Below are 24,121 nucleotides of genomic sequence, written 5' to 3'. Positions count from 1 at the left end.
GAAAAGCAACGCTGCGTGCGCGTTTCGAGTTCAGTGGTAATCGCAAGTTGACAGCTCTTTCCGTTTCCTTTTTCGCGTGAGCCGTCATCATGAGAGCCAAGGGATTGGTTAGTATTGCCGAAAATTAATAGAAAACTAGTGCAAATTGTGTTAAAAATGTGTAAAGCAAGCAGTCAAACATTGTGCGCATCAAGTGCAAAGGAAAAACCGTGTGAAAATTTCAGTTAATGTGCGAAAAACACAAAAATGCACCTTTGTCAGCTGTCAGAGGGCAATGCGGCCGCCACTTGCCACTTGCGTTGAGGCAGAGGGGGACTTCTGCAATTCCAAATAGCAGTTTTAAGGCAACTTGCTTGAAATGTTACCAACTGTTAAACTTATAACTTGTAAAACACTAAATTAAATTAGTTTGTTTTAATAGAACTTCTACACATAACCTATAAAAACAACAACACGCGCTAGTATGTGTGTGATTGTATTGTGTTTGTGTGTGTGTGTTTGACTGCTTGCTTGTTTACAAAAATGGGATATTAACTAAACTGTTTCTTAACTTGCAGTTGAAGGAATACGAGGTCGTTGGCCGCAAGCTGCCAAGCGAGAAGGAGCCACAGACGCCTCTGTACAAGATGCGCATCTTCGCTCCCGACAACATTGTCGCCAAATCCCGTTTTTGGTACTTTTTGCGCCAGCTGAAAAAGTTCAAGAAGACAACCGGTGAGATTGTCTCCCTGAAGCAGGTGTACGAGACGTCGCCCATTAAGATCAAGAACTTTGGCATCTGGCTGCGCTACGATTCTCGTTCGGGCACACACAACATGTACCGCGAGTACCGTGACCTGACAGTCGGTGGTGCCGTCACACAGTGCTACCGTGACATGGGCGCTCGTCATCGTGCCCGTGCCCACTCCATTCAGATCATCAAGGTGGAGTCGATTGCCGCTGCCAAGACGCGTCGCGTCCATGTCAAGCAGTTCCACGATTCCAAGATCAAGTTCCCATTGGTGCAACGTGTCCACCACAAGGGCAACAGGAAACTGTTCTCGTACAGAAAGCCAAGGACCTACTTCCAATAAGAAGCAACACCTATAAATCAGCTGGCGTGCATAATATTGGTGTGCTCCAACTGGTTTTCAAATTTTTAAGGAGCAAGTCTTTCTAAGTGATTCTTTCAATAAAATGAGTACGTTGAAGAGTAAAAGGAATTGTGATTTTAATAAAATAAGTAAGATATAATGCTAGTAATGGGGATTTGTAATTAGAATTAACTGGTCAATTTATTCAAAAGTACATAATTTTAATTGAAGCACTGTTTCGCGGCGTCCTAGGAGATAAAGTGCTGCCACCTGGCCCAAATGTTACCACCCGACCGATTCACCGATCTGGCAATATATACCATTTTGGGTCAATTGTCAATATTTGTGGTAGCTTACAGTTTTTCTACTTTTTTTTTTTTTTGATATTTCTTAATTTTGAAGTTAGAATTTCTAAATTTTTGCAGAATTTTTGTTGGATTTTTATTCATTCTACCTATATTTTGTCTTATTTCGAATTTAATTAGTTTTTGCATAGTTTTTTTTTTTTTTTAGAATTGTCTGTTGTTTAAGTTCACAAATTTAAATCGCGCGCCGATCTTTTAGATTGAATCCCAGAAATAGTCCAAATAGTCAAGGACTGTATTTAACAGACAGCATGTTAAGTGGGATTTTATACCTTGCATAAGTTGGTCACACTATTGGGAAATCAATAAGTTATTTCTTGCAGCTGACTTTTAGTTTTTTGGTTCTTTTGTTAAGCTGCAATTTGAGCAAATTACATCATTGCATACGTAAACCCAGTTACAAGAAAGCCACAACAACGTCCCACAAATCGTTATCACAAACATGAGCGATCGTCGCCTGGAATTGGAAAGCGAAAGATACACGACGTTTGTAGGGTGGCCCACAAATGCGCCTGTCCAAATTGAGGATTTGGTAAAGAATGGCTTTTTTGCCACTGGCAACTGGCTGGAGGCCGAATGCAACTGGTGTCACATACGAATCGATCACTGGGAGTACGGGGATCAGGTAGCGGAAAGACATCGACGCGCTTCACCTATTTGTTCAATGGTATTGGCTCCCAATCACTGCGGGAATGTGCCACTGGAAACAGTGACCACTGGAAGCGAGACGAACGACTGCGAGGGAAACAGTGTCGTTGATGGTGGCACAAGGGAGCGGGGACAGTGCACTGATCCAGATATGCTCATAGAATCGAATCGACTGGAAACGTTCAAGGATTGGCCCGTTTGTATTTGTTGTTGATTTACATCCATTGTAAACATTACTAACATTACAGTTTTCCAGAATCCGAACATTACGCCACAAGCTTTGGCCAAGGCGGGTTTCTACTATCTGAATCAATTGGATCACGTTAAGTGCGTGTGGTGCAAGGGCGTCATTGCACAGTGGGAGAAAAACGATAATGCCTTTGATGAGCACCGTCGCTTCTTTCCCAACTGCCCGCGAGTCCAGATGGGTCCACTGATTGAGATCACTGGCAAGAATATGGAGGAACTCGGCATTCAACCAACAACGCTACCGCAACGTCCCAAATATTCTTGCATGGAGACACGACTTCGGACATTTAGTGACTGGCCAATTCCCAACATACAGCCTGCTGAGCCGCTGGCACAGGCGGGTCTGTTTTACCAAAAGATCGATGACCAGGTGCGCTGCTTTCATTGTAATATCGGACTACGCTCCTGGCAGAAGGAGGATGAGCCATGGCATGAGCACGCCAAGTGGTCGCCCAAATGTCAATATGTATTACTCGCCAAGGGTCCAAACTATGTGCGCCAGGTGCGTGAATCGGCCACAACATCATTGACAGCCCCAACAGCTCCACAGCTGCCAACGAGCATTGACAGCGCCATGTCAGCGTCGCCAGCCTGTGAAGCTCTAGCGCTTGGGATCGATGTTGGTGCTGTGCGCAACACGATTGCCAGGAAACTGTCCAGTTCGGGTTGTGCCTTTGATACACTGGATGACTTGTTGCATGCAATATTCGATGATGCTGGCACTGGTGCCGCACTGGAGGTAACAGAACCGCTTTCTTGCTCATCATCTGCTACGGCGCCAACTGCGCCTGTGGATTGCTCAGCGACAACGAGTAAAGCGGCAATCTCGGAGACACACAACACAACAGGAACAACAATAAAAACAGCAGCAGCAATGACAACACCATCTGTGGCACCACCTGCCTTGGTGTGCGACTCGAATCCCAATGGCAATCTGACGCTGGAGGAGGAGAATCGACTGTTGAAGGATGCACGCCTGTGCAAGGTCTGTTTGGATGAAGAGGTCGGTGTTGTATTCCTACCCTGCGGACACTTGGGTAAGTGTTGCAATTATATTCCAAATTCTAGATCTTTGATAACCACATCACATTTATCTTGCAGCCACTTGTAATCAGTGCGCTCCCAGCGTGGCAAATTGTCCCATGTGTCGTGCGGATATCAAGGGATATGTTCGCACGTTTCTCTCTTGAAGCAATGCATCCAATTGAAAGACCCTAGCATTATAATAATATTAACTGTCTACTATGTACTTGTACCGCCTAAGCAACTGGGGGCGGTGGGCGTGTCTGTCTATCAGCTGATCTTTAATATCGTTTACTAACTGATAGCTAACGCGATTTTAAATTGTTACTAACCTCTGCTGTATCGAATGTGTAAACGTATTATGTGAGTTTTTATTAAGTGTATCTATCAACTGTTTACTATCTGACAAATGAAACCCTTGCAGGCACATAGGGATATAGCTATCTATCTAATAGATTTATTGACTATTCTAACAAAATCGAATCTGAGTTCATTTTTCTCTTATAAATTGCAAGTTTTAACACTCAAAATTTTATTATTTGCTACACTCAACATTGTATTATCATTGTTTTTAAACATATCAGATATTTATTGGCTGCCAGATTCGATTTTCGCCTTATTTACAGCACCTGCAAGGGTATTTTTAGACTTCGGCTGCGCCGGAGGCACATAGCTGTCCATTTCTTGTTATTGAATGTGTTATTAGGCCGCTGATTTAATGGAGTACACAATAATTGAAATTACACATACAAAATAAATAAATATATATGTACATGTTGAAAATTCCCCTCGACTATCAATGTGCAAACACAAATATCAGATAAACCCTTGACCAGAGTCACGTAAGTAGCCGATGCAAGTCTCGTGTTTAATGCTGGGTTTGTAATCCACCTGGAAAGCATTGATGTGGATTCGTAAAATTTTAATTTTCAACATTTTAGCTGGAATAAAAAATCTGAAGGAATAAAAAACTATTATATATAGTTTATTTCAACAAATATGTTGTGTTTTGTTAGTTTAGCGACGCTGTTACTAGTTAGAATCTGACTACAGGTCTAGTTTAACATCGATGACACAATATCTTATAATTTTAGCGAATTTTTTTATTTTTTTGTGCGATTGTGAGTCAGACTCTAAACATCTGTAACTAAAAGAACCTTTAAAAGAGCTTTAAAATGTTATTATTTAGCTAGAAAATGAATTCGAATCTATATTATCTATCAATTATTGCTTTTAAGTGTTTTCCATTTCAGGAGTGCCACAGAAATGAAACCAATTTCTGTTTGAGTTTCTTGTACGCTTCTTAAACACTATGGAGGTAAAAACTTTCTCATTTTTATCGATCTTGTACTTGGGTAAGGGTATTGAGCAATGCTTAACAAATAAGTTCTCACAGCTGGAAATCAACTCGTCTTCCGTAAAGTTGCAGGAAGTGATGATGAATAGACTATCCTTGTTGCGTAGAAGCTTTGCCACTGTGGCCAGGTAATTTGCAAGTTTCTCGTCAGGATTTTCGGGATACAAGCTCACTGTATCGTAGGTGCCTTTATCATGGACGATATTGTAGGTTCCTATCCTAGGAGCTTTACTCAGTGTAAGATCTTCAATATGGTACTTGATACTCATGGATTGATCATTTGCTATTATCCTAGCCAGCTGGATGGCATTTGTTGAGTAGTCGACGCCCGTTAGATTTTTAAATTTTGAATGGCCTAGATAAATGAGAAACTTTCCATCACCGCAGCCCAAATCAATCACACGGGATTTTCTATCCGTTTTTTCATGATTCAATAGCCAAAAGATGATTCGCAGCTGAGCGTCTTCTTCGATCCTGGCTTCGACAGTATTTTCGTACCTTAAAAATAGCTTTATTTTCTGTCCGTAGTAAGCTTCACATAATGCCTTAGTGACCAACTTAGAAGAATCCAGTTCCATATTGTATGTTTTATATTCCACTTAAAAGTCAGGTGGTTTTTCTGTATCCTAGGTGGTAAATAAACAAATGCATTTTAACATTGCGCCAGACTATTAACAGAGCGACGCAGTTTAAAGTTATTAATGACAGATGTATCGATATAAGTTGTTCCTGGACATGGGTTGAAAGTATTAAATTTTTGATTTCATTTAAAACTTGGCTCAACCGATATTTAAAATTATTTTTAAAATAATATGAATCAAAAATAACTTTTTTTAAATAAAAAAATAAGGCTTATTTCGTAGTTTCGAAATAAAAATTGAAAAAACAACTATCAAATTCAAATATTTATTTTAAAGCTTATAAAAGTTACTAGTGACCGGTAAAAACACATACCCCAAATTTCTTGAATAACTTTCGAGTTTATAAACTGATCTTGATAAAATTTAAGATATATCAAGATATATGGTAACTATGGAATACCTGTACCAGTATAACATATCGCATTTTACAATCTTAATAGACCAAACTCCAAAAGAGATCGAAAAGTTGATCCTTTTATTAAAAAATAAATCGTATACTCAAATCCATAGTAATCATCCATCATTTATTAGCCGATAAAAAGTTCAGTTTGAGTTATTTGGACGTTTCTTAAACACTACGGAGGTAACAACATTGCCCACCTTGCCGCCAAACTTGAAGGTGGGTGTGGGAATGGAGCAATGTTTAACAAACAAATCCTCGAAGCTTGTGAGCAGCTCTTCCTCTGTCCAGTTGCAGGAAGTAATGATGAACAGACTCTCCTCGTCCTGCAGTAGCTTTGACACTGTTTCCAGGTAATTGGTACGCTTCTCTTTGGGATTATCGGGGCACAAGCTCACTGCATCGTAGGTGCCTTTGTCATGGACAATATTGTAGGTTCCCAGCTCAGGCGCTTCACTCTGTGTGAGATCTGCAACGTCGTATGTTATGTTCAGGGATTGATCCTTTGCTATTCCCTTAGCCAGCTCAACGGCCTTTGGCGAGTAGTCGACGCCCGTTAGCTGTGTGAATCCCTCGTTGCCCAGTGCAATGAGAAACATTCCATTACCGCAGCCCAAATCGATCACACGTGCTGATTGTTTATCGATGGATTCTTGCTTTAATAGCCAATTGACAATGCGCTGCTGAGAGTCTTCGTCGAACCAAATTTCGCCAACATCGCCGTGACTTTTATAATTTCTTATTTCCCGCGTGTAGCTGGTTTCCCAGTATTCCTTGGTGCCCAATTCCGAACCTTCCAGCTCCATTAGTCAAAATTATAAATAAATTTCACTTAAACGTGAGGTTGTTGTTCTGTAAATTGAGCGGCAAGACAACAGCTGATAGTTAACATTGTGCTGAAATTAACAGAGCTTCAATGTTAAAGTGATGACGACATAAGTCAAAACGATTATTGACTTAAAATACACAGCAATAAATAACAAAATAATATTGCGCATAAAAAATTAAATATATTTTGTTTTTTAATAATAAATTACATCAAAACATTCACTGACTAATTATCGATAGATAATGTTAACATACATTTGACAGTTTTAGTATAGCTGCTCTGCTTGCTTACAATCACAGTTTGAGCTGCACTGCTGACAGTTTGCTTTTGTGTTATATTGTTGTTATATTTGTTAGCTGAACTCGTCAGTCGATTGTTTCTTGACGGAGCGAATGTGTCTCGCGCGTGTCGATCTTGAAATGTATTTTTAAAAGTAAAGTGTAAGATTTATTATTTTGTTAAGCTAAGCTGAGATTTTATGCGTACCGGGCACACAGTAGAGCATTGTAATCAACAACGCAAGCAACAACGCAAAGAATTGTGGCACAAATATAGCTGATAAATTTAGAAGAAAACAAGATATTTGGTATCGCGCGTCTGTGAGTGCTTTTGTGTCTATGTGTATGTTTAAGTGAGTATTATGTGCCTATGTATGCGTGTGTGTGCATTATGCTAACTGCTGCTACTAAGTGTGCTAGCGCGAGCCAGAGCGAGCGAGATAGTGTGAGTGAGAGTTGGAGTGCAACATTGTGATTGTGTGGCAAGTAGAAGCAGAAGAAGCAGCAGAAGAAACAGAAACGCCAACGCGCTCCCCTTTCCATTGCATTAATATAACGTATCTGTGTGTGTGATTACTCTTGATACGTTTCGTAAGTTGACGCTACGAAAAAAAATCTTCTTCAAATTGTAAACTGGCCGCGTTTTCATTTCGAAATAAGCACAAATCGCTGCGCGTATACATACATACATACATATGAACACACATACACGTATCTCAATAGCTGTATGTATGTATGTATGTATATAACTCTTGCTCAATTGAAGATCCAATGTTCGTCGTCTGGTTTCATTTTACTAACCTGGGCTTTTGGTGTCAAGCACCAAGTGGCGCTAACCCCTTAGAATGACCAATCCCCAAGGTATTCCCCAAAAGCCGCAAATATCAAAAAAATCATCAGCTCAGCAGTTTTTCTTTTTGTTGTTGTCTTTTTTCGGTTACCATAAGAACTGTTATTTTATACAACTGGGACGCGTTCGCTGTGTGTGTGTGTGTGAGTGTATAATTGTATTGTAAAAAGTATTTCAACAACGCAGTAGCAGAGGGAGCAGTTCCCGTTATATCGTACATACATATACATATGTAAATACATAATAAATTCCGCGTTCTACCTACGTATGCACATATACATATGTATGAATGTTTGTGTTTTTGGTTTGTTTAGCAATTGGCACAGCCACAGCCTGCAATCCCGTTGCATTACTTAAATATTGATCTTAATTGCAATTGCAATACGAAAATTGTTTGTTGTAATTGTTGCCCCAGCAGCGGCGCTGGCATTACTCATGCATGCAGTTGACGCTACCCCCCGCTAGCGGCGCTCCACACACTTTGCTTTGCTTCGCTCCCTTTTGTGTTGTGTTGTTTGCTGGTGGTTTCTCGTGTCTGCAGTGGTTGCAAAAACAAAAAAGGAAATTGCACACAACAACAAAAAAAAAAAAAGAAAAAACGTGCAGTGCATTTTTGTTGCTTTTTTTGTAACATAATAATAATAGGCTCTTATTTTATAGTTAGTACCAGTTTTGCTCCACACACACACACACATATACATAAATGCACAAATAAACGCTTTAATAGTTGGACAAAACTCTCATTGTTGCAGCATCATGATCAAATTGACGTTTGCTCTCTCACTCTCCCTCCCTCTCTCTCATGTGGTGCGTGCGTACGTGTGTGAATGCCTGTCTCTCCGTCTATGTATGCGCGTGTGTGTGTGTGTTTGTATTAATCGCTGCGTCTCCGTCTCAACTCGTCGATTAACTAGTTTTATTTCATTTTGCTGAATGTCAATTTCATTGTAAATTGCAAGTTGCCGCGGCATTTTTGCAACAAAATCAAAACAAGTTGCAGCTGGCTCTTGGGGTGTTTACCATTTATTCGCATTGAAGGTCAGGTCTCCCCGTTTATTAACGTTTTTCGTGTGGCAGCACTAATTGCTTATTGCTTTGTTTACTTTTACTCGACATTTCGGAATTCGCATTCGAGTACGAAACGGGAGCGAAATTTAACGGTAGGTAGGTCGAACATCACATCTTGGTGAGGGAGGGGCAAAGCAGAGCAGGACAGGGTTGGTTTTCTCCGTTGATTGCAACTTTGTGCGAATTTGCGATCAATGGCATTTGTTCGCTAAATAATTTGACCTCTTGAGTCAACAATTAATACGAATATATACTCGTATTGTAAAGCCTGATTCTATTAGCTTAAATAGGGTAGTTCACACAAAGAGCATTCGTTTCTGCCCTCTCACATTATATTGTGTGATAAAAGCTGAGATCTGAGATCTGTTTGCACAGTCTGCTTAGTTTTATGGCCACACTGGCAACGTCAAAAACTCTGAGAAGGTCACGGTTATACTATGCAAAAGAAACGACAAGAAAACCAGATTTAGTTGTTGCTGCTGCTGCTGCGTGAAAAGACATTTGCTTTAATCGAGGTAACGTGCCAACGATCGCGATCTCGCTGCTCTAGACAACAGACACAACTTTACATACCTATGTACATATTCGGTAGGTTTTGCCACTCCCTTTTGGCAACAATCAGCTTCAAAATGTTGATTGTACATACATATGTATGTACAATGTACATGCAAGTGTCTGTAAAAAGTTATTAACGGAAGTACATTCACCTGATCAGTTGAATGAACACGCGCTACGCTGCTTTATTTATTTTTATTTTTACTTCTACTTTTTATTTATTATTCATCTTTTTTCTCGCTCTCTTTGCTATTTACGGCTGTCACACAAACTGGACAGCTGTTATTTGTTTGCTGTCTTGGGTGGAAGCCACTCACGTGCAAACGTATCATAAAATGGGAAGCACGCGCTTGTTTGCATTTGATTGCATTTCGCTATCGTGTTAACTATATAAAAACCGACAATCAGGCGTTCAGGTGTTAAGCCCGAGTTGAGCTTTGATTGAGCTCAACTTGTATCTTGTCATGAAACACCAAAAAAAAAACAAATGTTCAAGGCTTCCGATTAACATATTAATTGGAACAGATTTGTTAATCGATCAGATTTAGTATTTACATCTGTTAATAGTCGCTCATCTCTAGCAGACCTAACATGACCTACCTCAATTTATTTCGCTGACCAACATTGTTGCTGTTAATGTTATTGCAGGATTTAAACTGTCGCTGTGCAACACTGTGCTGCAATGCTAACAAAATGAACGGTAAAGAACAAGCAGCGGGCCGGGAATTCAAGCGTAATTCAAACGCCTACGCCAGTTTGCCAGCAACAAAAACTACAACAGCGACAAAAGAGGGACGTAAACAACAACAAAAACAACAACAAGAGTCGTTAAGAGAACCAGAACGATATGGACTCTCACATAGTTTGTCCAGCGAATCAATAAAACAGGCCTGCGACTATTACGACGATGAACCGAGCGATGAGGACCTGATTGAGATACAGCAAACGCCGCAGGGATTTCATCACCAGCAGCAGCAGCCGCAGCAGCAGTTGCATCCGCTCAGCTTTAAGATGTCGCTGGCCATGGATGATGAGCGAAATGCATTTTGTGACGTCAGCCAAGAGCCGCCATTGAGCACGCCCATCAAACAGACGGCTGTTGTGCCGGACGAGGCGCTCAGTGTGCTGAATGAGTTGGATGCCATACTGGATGTGCATGGCGCATCGAAGATTAATGGCAACTGCAACTCTTCCTGCGGCAACACCTCATCCTCCTCCTCTTCCTCCTCCGCTGATGACGATAAAGTTGAGGATTATCTCATGGATTTGGACAACTATCTGGAGGAACTGGATAAAGAGGATCCATTGGCCATTGCCGGTGTTGTCATCGGTCATCCCAGTTTAAACCGAGAACCACGCACACGCACCCTTCCTCTCAGCCGCAAACGCAAGCAGCACAAACAGTCGCATGAGGATGTCCAACCAGTCTTGGACGCCGAGTTCCAACGTGACCATCAGATGCGCAAAACCTTCAGCTGCGGTCTGACGCCAACATCAAACACAAAAGGTAACTACAAATGATCTCAGACTCAGATGTGACGTGGATCATCAGAAATGTGCAAATTTTCATGAATCAATCGGTTAAAACATCAAACAAGTGATTCATATATTATATAAGGGGGAATTTCGAATCAATCAGGTTCTTACTAGACTTCTACTAAGTTAAACAGTATGCAGATTACGTAGTTCCTAGTTATGTAAAAATATATCGAAATATCGTCAACTAGATTTTCGCGAAAACGATTTGTAACTATTTAAACTCGATAATATTCTTGACGATCAATCCAGATAATTAAATTGATTTTCATGAAAAATCTACAACTCAACTTTCATTTAATTCTATATCAATTTTCATTTCATTAATTTTTTTCCATTATTTTCCATATTGACACATTTTCAAAAACTTTAAAATGTCATAACTTTGTCAAACCTTAACCGATTTCCTTGCGGAATGTCAATTTAATTATTTTTTGGCCTCTATTTTTATTCTACTTCAAAATTAAAATATAATTTTTTTTCGGTCACTGTCAATATTTTCTATACATTCCCCTTAACTTTTTCTACTTCTACTACTCTTACTAAGGCTAGTTTGTTACTTCTACTACGCCTTTAAAAGTTTAACTTAGAATTAAAGAAAATCAGTTTCACTTAGTATAACTTTGAGGGGTAATGAAGTCATAATTCAAGCAGAGCTATAAATAGTCGACTAGCAAGATGTAGGAACTGCTTTTTAAACAATTTAGTTTCAGAATTCAAGTGAAAGTTTTGTTGAAATTAAACAATTAACAATGCGTTTTGTTAGCTGGAGTGTGTGTGATTCATTCTTATTTCGCAAGTTAAATTATTTATGTTTATTTTACAGCTACGTCGAATACATCACTAGAAACTGGCGCCATTGGAGCTGCCCAGGTGGATCTATGGCGTCGCCAGTCAATGCGACGCGCCATGGGAAATGCTGACGAAACCAAAGGCACAGCGAATGAGAAGGCGGAAGCAGAGGACGAGGAAAAGGAAGAGGAGCAGGAGTCGCCGCATATATCCGCCTTGTTGGTCAATCTACCAACGACGAGGACGACGACGGAAATGCGTCGCAGTTTCTCACAGCCCGAATCGTTGCCGGATCGCCAAGGAAGCGCTCTGCAGATGCTGACGGAGGCGCATATCTTTGACAATCTGCTGCAGAACGAGCAGCGTACGGCGCGTGCTGTTAGCGAGCAGCTGGAGCAGCGACCACGTCAATATGGACGTCGAAGCGAGGGTCATCCGTCCATGAGTCCCGGGCGCAGTATTGGCAGTTTTATATCTCCACTGAGTCGGCCACAGAGCGCACCGGCGCAGACGCAACGCCGTGATCCTGTGGAGACGCCAACGCATGCTATGATGTCCACGCTGTGCTCGGAAATGAGCTCGGCGCGATCCTCGCGCATACCCAGCCCCGTATCCTTGGTGAGCAACAGCAGTGGCAGCAGCAGCAACAGTAGCAGCGACAGCTCCACGGCCAGCACAGGACCTGAGCAGGATCAGCTGGAGCTGGGACAGACACAGACCACGTTATGCAGTGGCAGCAGTGGCAGTAGCAGCACAACGCCACTGGAACCGCAATTGTTGCGGGAGAAGTGCGGATTCAATAGCCAATGGCCACACGCCGCCAGTCGCATCCTGGCGTTAATGGGTTGCACCTTGGGTGTCTTTAATTTATGCCGATTTGCGGTTCTCACCATTAACTATGGTGGCAACTTTCTGCTGCAGTTCCTTCTTCTCTCGATTATCTTTGGAATACCGCTCTTTTGGCTGCAGATGTGTCTGGGCGCCAAGATCAAGGCGGGTCCCGTTTCAATGTGGAAGATTAGTCCAATTTGCAGTGGCGTTGGCATTGCTCTTGTCATGGTTCAATGCTTTCTGGCCATCTATTCAACGGTTGCAATTGCCTGGATTCTTATCTATCAACGCGATGTGTTCCCAACGCCCACGCACAGAGTCTATCGCTGGCAGGAACAGGCCTTTCCCTATCGCTACGATGCCACCAATGAAACGGGAAATCTCACGAATACCGTTGCCAATTACTTTAATATTGTGGTGCTGCAACGTCTGCATCTGGCCAAGCATCCGGATGCGAGTGGTGTCCGTTTCCATGTCAATGATCGGGTAAGCTAACCAGGATTGGTGAACCGTTGAAACATTGCAGCCTAACGTCTATTCTATTCAGCAGTTGGCGTCTTACTTGGCACTCGTTTGGGCAGCCGTCTTCGTCATACTCTGCAAGGGACTCAAATCCTTGGGCAAGTGGACCTATCTAATCAATACGTTGCCATTGCTCACACTTGTCGTTGTGACTGGCAAATTTGTAAGCGTTGTGGATCCAGCCAGCATACAGGTGAGCGAGATTCTTTATCTATTTATGTCATTATTTTCAAAAGATATTTGCATTCTATATTCATTAAAAATATGTGTAATAAAAATTGAATATTTTTTTTTAATCAAAATTAATTTGAATGCTGTATTATTTAAGACGCCAAACCATAAACAAAATGACATTCCGTTTAAAAATCGGTTGAGTTTTGACAAAGTTATGAGGGTTCAAAGTTTTTGAAAAAATGTCAAGGGGTATGTATGGAAATTTGGGTGGTAGATGGCTTAGGATCGAAAAAATATCAAATTTTCTAAATGGTAAAAGTTTAAATGCAGAATCAATTTAAATGCAAAATCATGATCAAAATGACATTCCGCTTAAAAATCGGTTGAGTTTTGACAAAGTTATGAGAGATCAAAGTTTTTGAAAAAATGTCAAGGGGTATGTATGGAAAATTGGATGATAGATGGCTTAGGACCGAAAAAATATCAAATTTTCTAGATGATAAAATTTTAAATGCAGAATCAATTTAGAGGCCAAATTATGATCAAAATGACATTCCGTTTGGAAATCGGTTTAGTTTTGACAAAGTTATGAGAGATCAAAGTTTTGAAAAATGTCAAGGGTATGTATGGAAAATTGGATGATAGATGGCTTAGGATCGAAAAATATCAAATTTTCTAGATGATAAAAATTTAAATGCAGAATCAATTAAGAGGCCAAATTATGTTCAAAATGACATTCCGTTTGAAAATCGGTTAAGTTTTGACAAAGTTATGAGAGATCAAAGTTTTTGAAAAAATGTCAAGGGGTATGTATGGAAAATTGGATGATAGATGGCTTAGGATCGAAAAAATATCAAATTTTCTAAATGATAAAATTTAAATGCAGAATCAATTTAGAGGCCAAATTATGATCAAAATGACATTCCGTTTGGAAATCGGTTTAGTTTTGACAAAGTTATGAGAGATCAAAGTTTTTGAAAAAATGTCAAGGGGTATGTATGGAAAATTGGATGATAGATGGCTTAGGATCGAAAAAATATCAAATTTTCTAGATGATAAAAATTTAAATGCAGAATCAATTTAGAGGCCAAATTATGTTCAAAATGACATTCCGTTTGAAAATCGGTTAAGTTTTGACAAAGTTATGAGAGATCAAAGTTTTTGAAAAAATGTCAAGGGGTATGTATGGAAAATTGGATGATAGATGGCTTAGGATCGAAAAAATATCAAATTTTCTAGATGATAAAAATTTAAATGCAGAATCAATTTAGATGCAAAATCATGATCAAAATGACATTCCGCTTAAAAATCGGTTTAGTTTTCACAAATTTATGAGTGTTGGAAGTTGTTGAATCTTTGGACATAGCCACTTTACAAGTCAACATTTTCGTCAAATTCTTAACTATTGTAATTAACATTAAAAATAAGAGTTATTTAAACTAAGATTTTAAAATAAAAATTGCATTCTTATTATTATTTCATATATATTTTATGAAGATCAAAAATAAAATAGTGTGGATTTGCCGACAACAATCCAAATGATTTTATTACAAAAATTATAACCTGTGCTTTCGCTGCTTTTTGTAGAATATATTTGCCTCGAGTGATTTTGATGATTTTCTGGTGAACTCAAATACGTGGACAGCGGCGACACAGGAGACGTTCCTCACTTGGGGCATGCTGGGCGCCTCCGTGATAGCCATAACGAGTCGAACTCATGCCACGGCCAGCAAGGCGACGCTACGACGTGATGCAATTCTGCTGGTGCTGCTTACACTGTTGGGTCTTGGCCTGGTCGCATTGTTGGCACTTTGCTGTGCTCAGATTCTGCGTGAACATGGCTACATTTATGTGCCGGGATCGTTTGGTAAGTCAATATAATATCAAATCAATTGTATTCTCGACTAATTGTGGTTTATTGTAGAAACACCAGATTGCTATACGTCCGTGTATTCGCTGCAGGCGCATACAAATCCACAACTGTTGTCCTATCCACGTGCCTTGGTGCCACACTATTCCTCGTTCTTGGGGGAAACGTATCGCAGGAACAAGACCATATTGCACATTGAGAGCGGCTTTCAAGCGCTGCGTTTCATTACGGAACTGTTTCCGGCGGCACTTTCACTGGCCAGCGATGCCATCTCATGGGTCTGGGCAGCTGTTGCCTTTGGCATGTTCGCTGGCTTTGGATTGGCACAATTGTGCGTCATGTGGAAGCCCATTTCCAGTGCTTTGGGCAATTCGACCAGCTCCGTGCTGCTGAGCTGTGTCACTGGACTCCTGTTAAGCATTCCCTTTGCCACAGAGATGGGCATAGAGATATTGTATTATGTGGACTTTTTGCTTGGCGGCTCCTGGTTTATACCCATTATTTGGGCAGCTCAAATCTTTGGTGTGTTCCTCATACGCGGTCGTCCCTACAATGGTGATGATCTGGTCAATGATCTGCGCATGTGCGGCTCCATGTCCGCATTTCTCGCGCTCTCCTGGAACGTACTGCTGCCGATTGGACTGATTACGCTCGCAGTGATTGACTACAAGGCATCGCTGTCCAATCAATTCTATTATTGGCGCGGCAAATCATACTTTAGCTATGCGAGCAGGAAAATGGGCAGCCTCGTCCAAATTGGCATTGTGCTCATCATTCCCGTCACGGCAATCATACAGATCTATCGCTACTTGACACACGGTCCACCTGACATACTAGAGGTGGGTAGAGTATTTAATTAATATATTGAACCAAATTCTAAATGTATTGTACTTGTAGCGCATTCAACTGTTGTATCGTCCGCCAGAGGAGGGAGATGAACCACGTCGCCCTTCAGCACGTCAAAGATCTGCGCAAGAACGCCGCAATGCAACGAACCCGCAGCAGGAGAATGCCTCACATGAGACACAGAATGATGCACCGCCCAAGTACACGCCTCCACCATCATATACAACTGCCACTGGAGCTCGTCTGGCCAAATTATTGAGACAGAGCATACGACGCAGCGTGCGCAGGTGAGATTCGTGGAGAGAATGATAGGAAATACATATAAATTGTGCAAGGAATTTTATCTTTTTGTTTAAAGAATGAAACTTAAATTTGCAAAGAATCAATCATTTAAATAGAAATATTTACTTTTCGATTAGAAAAGTAAGAAACTTTATAGATCGATTGGTAACATCATTTCTACAGAAATACTTACCTCCTATTCGACTAGAGAGTGCAAGGAACAACATTAAATTTTCGCAATGAATGAATAAGATTAGAAACTCGAGAAAGATTAACTAGAAAATAATTTCGAGAGTAAGAGTTATCACATTTTCGACTAGAGATTAGATTAGATTGAACAGAATCATTCATAGAGGTAAAGCTAATCTCCATCGATTAGATATAGCAACAGACTGCACGAAACATTTATAATCTTCATTTCAAGAGAAAGGTTAGTCTTATACTTAATTAAAAAACGGCAAGAAACTATATAGAATCATTTCTAGAGGAAGAGTAATCTTATCTACCATTGGAGAAAGAAAGAAATGATATTCAAAGATTGGAATCATCATTTCTACGAAAAAGTAAGACCCCTCTTCGTTTAGAAAAAGAATTAAACTACACATAGCTTGCTGTTAATCATTTGTCGAGGAATACATGATCTCCTTCGTTTTAATTCCAACCGTTGACATTGTACGACTCCCTGATGGAGCAAAGGTTGCGGAATTGTCCATCTGTGCCTGTGGTGCAGCCTTGAGCCGCCCTGCTGCAGCTGGAGTAGATGCGACTGCCAATCATGTTTGTGTATGCATAATTGCAGGCGGTCAACACCGAATTCCAGCCATCTTTAGTGTATCTAGATGAGGCGCAACCAACGCGTATATTCTTCTCATACATCATTACAGTAAAGTGTCCAATGGTACTAAGAGATTATACAAAATTAGATAAGATGAATGTTATTATTAAAATGTGACTTACGGTCCGCTGTAGCCGCTTGGATATCCGTCCTCAATGATGCCGCTGTGGGAGTTGGCCACCTCATTGTACCACATCGCCACGTTCTTCTCGATAATCGTATTCATTGAGGGTAGATTTCCGCTGTAACCCTGCCAGCCCAAGTTCTGTCCGGAGTACTTAAACGCATCCGTGTTGTGGCAGCTGTCGTGACTCATTTTGCACTGTCGGACATTCAGTTCGGCCAAGTAGGCCAACTCATCATCCCATTGCATGGTGGCCATGCGACAGGCGGCACTATGTCTGGGATCGTTGCCCCCGGCAATATAATTGCGCTTCTCGTTGTGCATTTTGACAAACAAGTCCTTGTGCTCATTGGTCAACTTGAGCATTTCCGCATCCGAGGGGCAGCTTTTGTCCCACCAGTTGTTATGGCCACAGGCAATGTGCTTGCCACCATTGCAGATACTCGAGGAGCAATAATCCGTGGCAGAAACCACACCCACAACTAGCACCACCAGCAATAGACAGAACGACTTCATTTTCGTAGCGATCTTCTGGACAACTCGGCAATTGTGGTGCCCTTATATAGGGACAGAGCTTATCAGTGCAATTCACAGGGGCGGATTGCAGCTCATGAGGGTGATGAATGCTTAATCAATAAATGTTTTTAATGTTTTACCTTCTAAGAAATTACAACTCTTACTCTGTTTATACGAAGTCTATTTTGTAAAACCATTCAATGCATTTGATTACAAAGTTTGCTTTATTTCATAAAATTATTTTAATATCATAAATTCACCGTAAGTGTGAATTTTGATGTCGCAAATCTTTGAAATCATGAAAGCATCGTATAAACGTAGTATGAGTCGTTAACATTCATGATGTATTCATTTACAAAAACAAGAAAAACTTGTTTTCTTTTGCATGATTTGACCTTTCAACTGAGTTTTTTTGTTCTTTTTAATATGCAATTTAGTTACATCACGCTCTGACAGTCTGAAATTAAACTAATTACAAATACGAAATTACAATTACACTGTTTAAATCTAATTGATTTAAGATTCTTAAGCATATAAAGTTAGAATGAAATGTGGCATAATTATATTTACATTAGTATATTCAATTTACATATTTTACATGCTTTTTATATTATATTTTCATAAAAAATACAATATGAACCAATAGGTTTAAAAAAGGGAGACAAGCTAATTTAAAATTATTATAAGCTTTTCGTCTCTTCTTTTTATCTTGCGCCCTTTTTAAATTCTATCCGGCCCTGGTAAAATTTAAATTGTAAATCTTTAGTTATTAAACTTTAAATCTCCTATTTAAGTTGTCATGCGCAACTTATCTAATCAAAATTTACGAATGCCAATGAATAACACTTCAAAATTAACTTGAAAAATGTTTTATTGAAAATTTTATTTTGTTTTTGTTGTGTAGACAATATTATTATTTTCTCATTTGAAAAGATTAAAATTTAAATACAAAAGTTATTGATATAATTTTACGAGTATCTCATCTGCTGAAGAAGTGATGGTTATTTGAGACATGTTTTAATCAATTTATTAACTAATTTTAATTTCATTTGTATTTTTAGAGTACTTGGTGATTCGTCAAGTCGCACACGTCCGATACTCTCGCTTGATGCGGAGTCACCTTCGCCAGTGGCACCGCCGGATTATCTGACCATATTGACCAATCCTTCGGGCTCGGGTGCGAATGCAGCTCCTTCCGCCGGTAGCAGCAGTCCCGAGTCCATTGAGATTGGCCAACGACCCGCGGGCTACACACAGCGCTCGCAGTCCCTGGGTCGGAAACTGCAACGAGCCTCGTCCTCGACCACGCCCATGGGGACTCTGGAGCATCAGCAGCAGCGTCAATATACGGCCGAGGATGTGGTAACCATACTGCGCTCCTCGGTGCGCCATCGACCGCCGCCACGTCAAACAGTTGGCATTTCCACAACACTGCCACGCCCCCCGGCCATGTCCACGCATTTGGAGGATGCCTCGTTCCGTTCAATTGAGAATCTGGTGCTCAATGCCGAGCCGCCGGATCAGACGCCCGGCGTGGGCAATGATGCGAATGGGGGAGAGTGTGGTCAAAATAATAATAGTACATCTGTGATTTAATGACTAATATCGTACACATAACGTAATTCTATTGAAGATCACATATCTGCTTGCTTTTTTAGACTTGACTACCGCTAGTTATATACGAATATTATTTTGTAGTTATATCTATATCGAATAATATGTAATAATAAAGAACTAATTAGTATTTGACAACAAATATGCTCTAATCAGTTTCTGATTGGATTTGTAAACAACCCTCAACGATAATATTTCAAGCTTAGCATCCGAAGAATGACGTCGTTGCCCTTAAAACCCTAGATCCAAACAATTATAATGGGTAACAATAGGTGCAGACTACGTGTCAGGCCATTGAGTGCCTCGCATTTGCGCAGCCTGACCAAAAAATGTTAAGCCGATTAATAAACGTGACCAGTCAACTTTTCAAATTTGAAATAGAAACGGAAGCAGCCCAACAACAATAACGGAAACGACGCAGTACAATCGAGACTGTTACATTAAAGTTCAAGAGATAAATTTTTGCAGCCGTGCTGTTCAATTTACCTAGATATGCCTTTTTTCGACTTGCACATTGCATTTGTCTTTGGCGCAGATAGTTAATCCGCAGCATTTTGAAATTGACACGCGCGCGCCTATTGCTAAACAATAAGAGTTGCCAGTCTATGCAAAAATAATATCAACTACCGTACACAGCTTAAATATTCAACTAAATTAATAAATCATTATAATTTTTTTTGTTTTAATTAAATTATCTGCATTATTCCAATATGTATTATTATTGTTTTTAGTTATTTTGTTTACATTTAGTCATCTGGCAGGCCCTGTCTTCATTGTGAATATACTGTTGTTGTTTAACAGCCTTTAACACTGCCATTTGAGCACAACTGCATGTAAACGTCAGCTAACATCACAGATTCTGTTAGTCTACTGTCAAACATGTTGCTATGTTAAAAAAACTTCAGCAACGCTGAGTTCTGCGCGCGACTTTTATGCCAAGCACGCGATTTGCTAGCGATTTTATGCTCCCCACTCTCAATATTCTCTCCGTTTTTAACAGACTCTGTTAAACATAAAATCAAATAGCAGCTGTTAACTTCTTGTTATTGTGGAATTTGTCTTTGAGGCGTACGGTCGGTTCGACGGTTGCACGCACATTTAAACTACGAAGTTTGAGTGCAGAAAATCGAAAAAGAAATAATTGAGACGAAAAAAATAAAATACTGCTTGGACGCGCCAAGCAAGGAAATAACAGAAATTTGTTTAAAGTGAAATAAACTTTCTGTAAGAGAAGGAACTTGTTCGAGTGTTGCAGCTAATTAAGAGTGGCGCGCGCGTTTATCAAAGCAATTAAACTAAGCATTCTAACTAAGCTTTGTAGCAGTGCAAAAGTTTTCTCGGCTTTGCCGCTAACAACAACAACAACAACGGCAACACCAACGCCGCCGTCGCAGTCGCAGGTCGCTGTCGACGCCGCCATCAGAAAAAAGTGCTCAAACAAGATTTCCACTTGAAATTCCTGAATTTCGTTTGCGACGCGCAGCATTAAAAGAAAAAAAAAGAAATAAATCGAAATATAAAAGCGCAATACAAATAATACAAAAGTTTCGGCAAGTGTAGAAGTCATCATTTTCAAGTGTTTCTATATATGTGTATATGTATGCATTTGTGTTATAATTCGCTGCAATTTGGCTAAAGTTTTGGATTAGCGGTGCTTTTATTTACATTGCTGTGCCTGACTAAATGGTAAGTGTGGCCATTTTTGTTGCCAGACTCAATTTGTAGGTGTTAAGCAAAGTGGAGAAGAAGAACAACAACTACAACAACAACATAGAGAACGACATAATATTCCCACTCACACGCACAATTTGTTGTAGTTTTTGTATTAGCATTTTTATGTCGCTGTTCGGCTAGTTGACAAACAAACGCACACTCCTCTCACATACACATACACTCACACGCACACATACAGACACAATACACAAAGGATTTCGTGACGTTTGGGTGGGACGCTAAACTTACCCTCTGCCGCTGTCACCGCTGCTGCTGCTGCGCTCTGCCTATGCTAACTCTCTCTATTTCTCATGCTCATTCGTTCACTCTCATTGCTCAGCGCCGAATGCTGTGCTACTGAAATTTGTAGCTTTTGCGTCGCTCTATCGTTGTATGTGTGTGTGTGTTGTTTTTATTTATTTTGATGGCGTATTTCGGCATTTCGCTTTGTCAGAGAGCCTATGCCTATGTGTGTGTGTGTGTGTGTGTGAGCGTGTATAAGCTTGTCTGTGTTTAGTTTCTTCTTCATTAAAATGAATTCGCAATAAATATTGCCTATGTCAAATAAAAGGGCGATGAGCCAGCCTTTTTCTCTCTACCTCCTCCTGCTCTCCCTTCTCTTTATCAGCTCTGTCTTTCTTTATCCCGCTCTGTGTCTATTGCCGCTCTAATCTCGGGGGACACTAATGTTTTACGACAATTTGTATGCCAACCAATACAAAACTTAATGCACACATCAATGGCAAATTAGATGTACATACTCCAAAGCAATGCACTAATAACAATCATTGAGTGTCTCTCTACTATTTGTGTTTGTATGTGTGTGTGTGATGTCGTTGATTTGGCTGTTACTTCCAATACATTGACAATTGGAATCGTGTGTGTGGGGCAGCCCACTTATGTATGCCTCATGTCTCATTTGTCGTCGTCGTCGCCGTTGTCGTCGGCCAAATGGAAATCGTTTTGTTTTGTTTTGTTTTCTCAACTGACAAATTTTCATTGTCTTTATCTTTATTTCTCACTCCACATTGACGGCAGCACTAATCGCTTACTTAAAAAATACATATGTACACTCAAAAGCGAAGAGGAAGACATGCACAAGTGTAAATAAACAAAACTACTTACGCACACACACACGCACACACAAATGCACTAAGACACTTGCTGGAGATGGGTCACTAAAACGATAGTATTCAGACACTACTGAAAATTAATCGATCTGTTTAATAACGATTTAGTTAAAAAGTAAAGCCAGCGATTTGGAAAATTTTAGTTGTAGAAACAAAAGTTTAGCTGAAAGTTGCTTTAAATATTTAAATAACACTGAGATAAATTATCACATACACTTCTTTAAGTACCATAGATTTTATTTTTCATACATATTTATACAAAAATCGGCTGCTTTCAATTTATTTAAATTTTAAAGAAAATTATTAATAACTGGCATATATATATATCTTATACAATAAGTAAATGAATTTCAATTTTATTTTATGACATTTTAATTAATTTAAAATAATGTAATTTAATATGTTTTACATTTTATTACAAATTCTCAACATCTTTTGGGCTTTTAGAGATTTGTAGACTGATAAAAGTTATATTCATACATTTATGCTCTATCTTTCTTTTGTTTGTCAATTCACCTGAAATTGTCACCCATCTCTAATGTTTAACTGTCGTTGGCCGGCGGCATTGCTTTCGAACACGTTTGCCAGAAAAACCTTTTTGGTATTCGAATGCGTTAGTTGATTCTAATCTCAAACTATGCATTGATTTACGTCTCTATTTGGAATGTAGTGCAATCGATTTAGTTTCAATTTTATTTGAGCAAAACGAACAATAAACCAATCGATTCAAGTCTTTATACAACATTATTTCGTCTCTTCCAATCACCCTAGTCTTATAGTAACTAAATAAACACTCGAAATCGCATCGCAATCGGCTCATTTGCTTTTTCAACGCGCCTTTTAATGCCGCCGTTAATTGTTGGACGGTTCGAGGCAGCCATCGAGGCTTGTAATTAGTTGTGAATTGGATTTGGATCACATAAAAGTGTTGATTACACACACTGATGATGTTGATGGTGTTGGGCCGCCCATTGATGGACTGACTGGGTGCGAAGTGTTTTTATTTCTGGGTATTAAGGTTAGTTCCCCTTCTAGTACACGTAGTGAAAGTCTTGCCACTGTCAGGTGCCAAAACTTGGTCAGCCATCCAAACCGGAGCAAAGCGCTTGCTGAGATATATACAAACATAGAGTTCAACTATATTTAAGACACAAATATTTTTTCTTAAGCTCTTTTCATTGTAATAACTTCAAGAACCCAATTTTTCTATAGGTCAAACGGTATTATTTTTTTCGTATTTCCTAATTTTCATACCAAAGCGGTTGCTTAATTGTTGCCTAATGAACCATTGAATATCGACATTAATTCAAGAAAAACCACTTTTAAGCCAGTTGTTGATTAAAGTAAACCTGAAAGCGACTTGAAAAATTGCTGTTCGACAAACATGATTGGAAGATTTACTAATTCTTCAGTTGACATGATGTAAATTTTAAAGAGACTGTCAGATTATTATGAAGAATCCTTAATTGAAATGACTCTTCTGATTTGTAAAGAGATCTTAAAGATCTGCGTCATTCGCCAAATATTCTACCTGTTCTTTTGTTAAAAAAAAAAAACTTTTTCCAAAAGACAAACTCAATTTTGAAGAGACAATTATAAAGTTATCTAAAATTCAATCATTTCCGTGTCGTTTCATTTAGTTTGGCTTTTACCAAAGAAGCGCAGTTTGTCAATTACAAATTGCTGAATATTTCTTTTTCGTTTGGTAAAGTTAAAGTTAAGTTAAAGTTAAGTTAACGTTTCTTTTGCAAGTCATGAAGTGGTTTTGAGAGAGAGAGGGTCTCTCCATAGGGTAATAGGCGATTCCCATCGCACAAACGACTAGTGCAGCAGCTAAACATCAAAGTCATTTCATGTCTTCATAAATTGTTGCGCTACTTAAACTCCGACGCGACAGAGACAGCGACAGCGACAGAGATAGCGATTGGGGCATGCCTCTTGGCTTCAGCCACGTACACAACCACTGGCCTTTCTTTCCTGGTCTGGCCCTCACTTTTGAC

The 24,121-nt window shown here is 39.7% G+C and overlaps 7 protein-coding genes across 13 annotated transcripts in view; 4 read left to right on the top strand and 3 right to left on the bottom strand.

The window, feature by feature from the left end:
* The first annotated feature begins 15 nt into the window (after positions 1-15).
* LOC117785537 (60S ribosomal protein L18a) lies at positions 16-1,198 on the top strand. Its single transcript, XM_034623613.1, has 2 exons — positions 16-107; positions 558-1,198. The coding sequence occupies exons 1-2, from the start codon at positions 90-92 to the stop codon at positions 1,071-1,073; spliced, it is 534 nt and encodes a 177-aa protein (XP_034479504.1). The 5' UTR covers positions 16-89; the 3' UTR covers positions 1,074-1,198.
* A 530-nt stretch (positions 1,199-1,728) lies between these two features.
* On the top strand, positions 1,729-4,141 carry LOC117784681 (death-associated inhibitor of apoptosis 2). The gene is made up of 3 exons (XM_034622484.1): positions 1,729-2,282; positions 2,343-3,372; positions 3,437-4,141. Exons 1-3 carry the CDS (start codon positions 1,881-1,883, stop codon positions 3,523-3,525), a joined length of 1,521 nt encoding a protein of 506 aa, XP_034478375.1. The 5' UTR covers positions 1,729-1,880; the 3' UTR covers positions 3,526-4,141.
* Positions 4,142-4,591: 450 nt separating this feature from the next.
* Positions 4,592-5,293, bottom strand: LOC117782927 (EEF1A lysine methyltransferase 2-like). Its single transcript, XM_034620027.1, has one exon. It carries the CDS (start codon positions 5,291-5,293, stop codon positions 4,592-4,594), a length of 702 nt encoding a protein of 233 aa, XP_034475918.1.
* A 558-nt stretch (positions 5,294-5,851) lies between these two features.
* LOC117785918 (EEF1A lysine methyltransferase 2-like) lies at positions 5,852-6,641 on the bottom strand. Its single transcript, XM_034624192.1, has one exon. It carries the CDS (start codon positions 6,560-6,562, stop codon positions 5,900-5,902), a length of 663 nt encoding a protein of 220 aa, XP_034480083.1. The 5' UTR covers positions 6,563-6,641; the 3' UTR covers positions 5,852-5,899.
* Positions 6,642-6,931: 290 nt separating this feature from the next.
* LOC117785916 lies at positions 6,932-19,420 on the top strand. 7 transcript variants are annotated; one of them, XM_034624189.1, is made up of 8 exons: positions 6,932-7,216; positions 9,985-10,843; positions 11,699-12,981; positions 13,043-13,210; positions 14,779-15,058; positions 15,116-15,900; positions 15,959-16,223; positions 16,336-17,095. In XM_034624189.1, the coding sequence occupies exons 2-7, from the start codon at positions 10,030-10,032 to the stop codon at positions 16,196-16,198; spliced, it is 3,570 nt and encodes a 1,189-aa protein (XP_034480080.1). In that variant the 5' UTR covers positions 6,932-7,216; positions 9,985-10,029; the 3' UTR covers positions 16,199-16,223; positions 16,336-17,095. The 7 variants fall into 7 exon arrangements, with proteins under 7 accessions (XP_034480080.1, XP_034480074.1, XP_034480079.1 ...); XM_034624183.1 differs by lacking the exon at positions 16,336-17,095 and adding an exon at positions 18,726-19,420 and having other exon boundaries at positions 6,935-7,103; positions 15,959-16,194; XM_034624188.1 differs by lacking the exon at positions 16,336-17,095 and adding an exon at positions 18,726-19,420 and having other exon boundaries at positions 6,935-7,216; positions 13,046-13,210; positions 15,959-16,194.
* Positions 16,798-17,689, bottom strand: LOC117785917 (antigen 5 like allergen Cul n 1-like). Its single transcript, XM_034624190.1, has 2 exons — positions 17,147-17,689; positions 16,798-17,090 (listed from the first exon to the last, which is right to left on the bottom strand). Exons 1-2 carry the CDS (start codon positions 17,662-17,664, stop codon positions 16,841-16,843), a joined length of 768 nt encoding a protein of 255 aa, XP_034480081.1. The 5' UTR covers positions 17,665-17,689; the 3' UTR covers positions 16,798-16,840.
* Positions 19,421-20,325: 905 nt separating the features above from the next.
* Positions 20,326-24,121, top strand: part of LOC117783196 (protein slit) — a 57,771-nt gene continuing 53,975 nt past the window's right edge. The window contains exon 1 of the mRNA XM_034620465.1: positions 20,326-20,964. The gene's annotated coding sequence lies outside the window, so the exon portion shown is untranslated. The remainder of the gene's footprint in view (positions 20,965-24,121) is intronic.

The sequence above is a fragment of the Drosophila innubila genome (genome assembly GCF_004354385.1).
Source record: "Drosophila innubila isolate TH190305 chromosome 2R unlocalized genomic scaffold, UK_Dinn_1.0 1_C_2R, whole genome shotgun sequence".
Taxonomy (NCBI): Eukaryota; Metazoa; Arthropoda; class Insecta; order Diptera; family Drosophilidae; genus Drosophila; species Drosophila innubila.
Note: the sequence above shows the minus strand (reverse complement) of the source record. Positions and strands in the feature narration are given on the sequence as shown.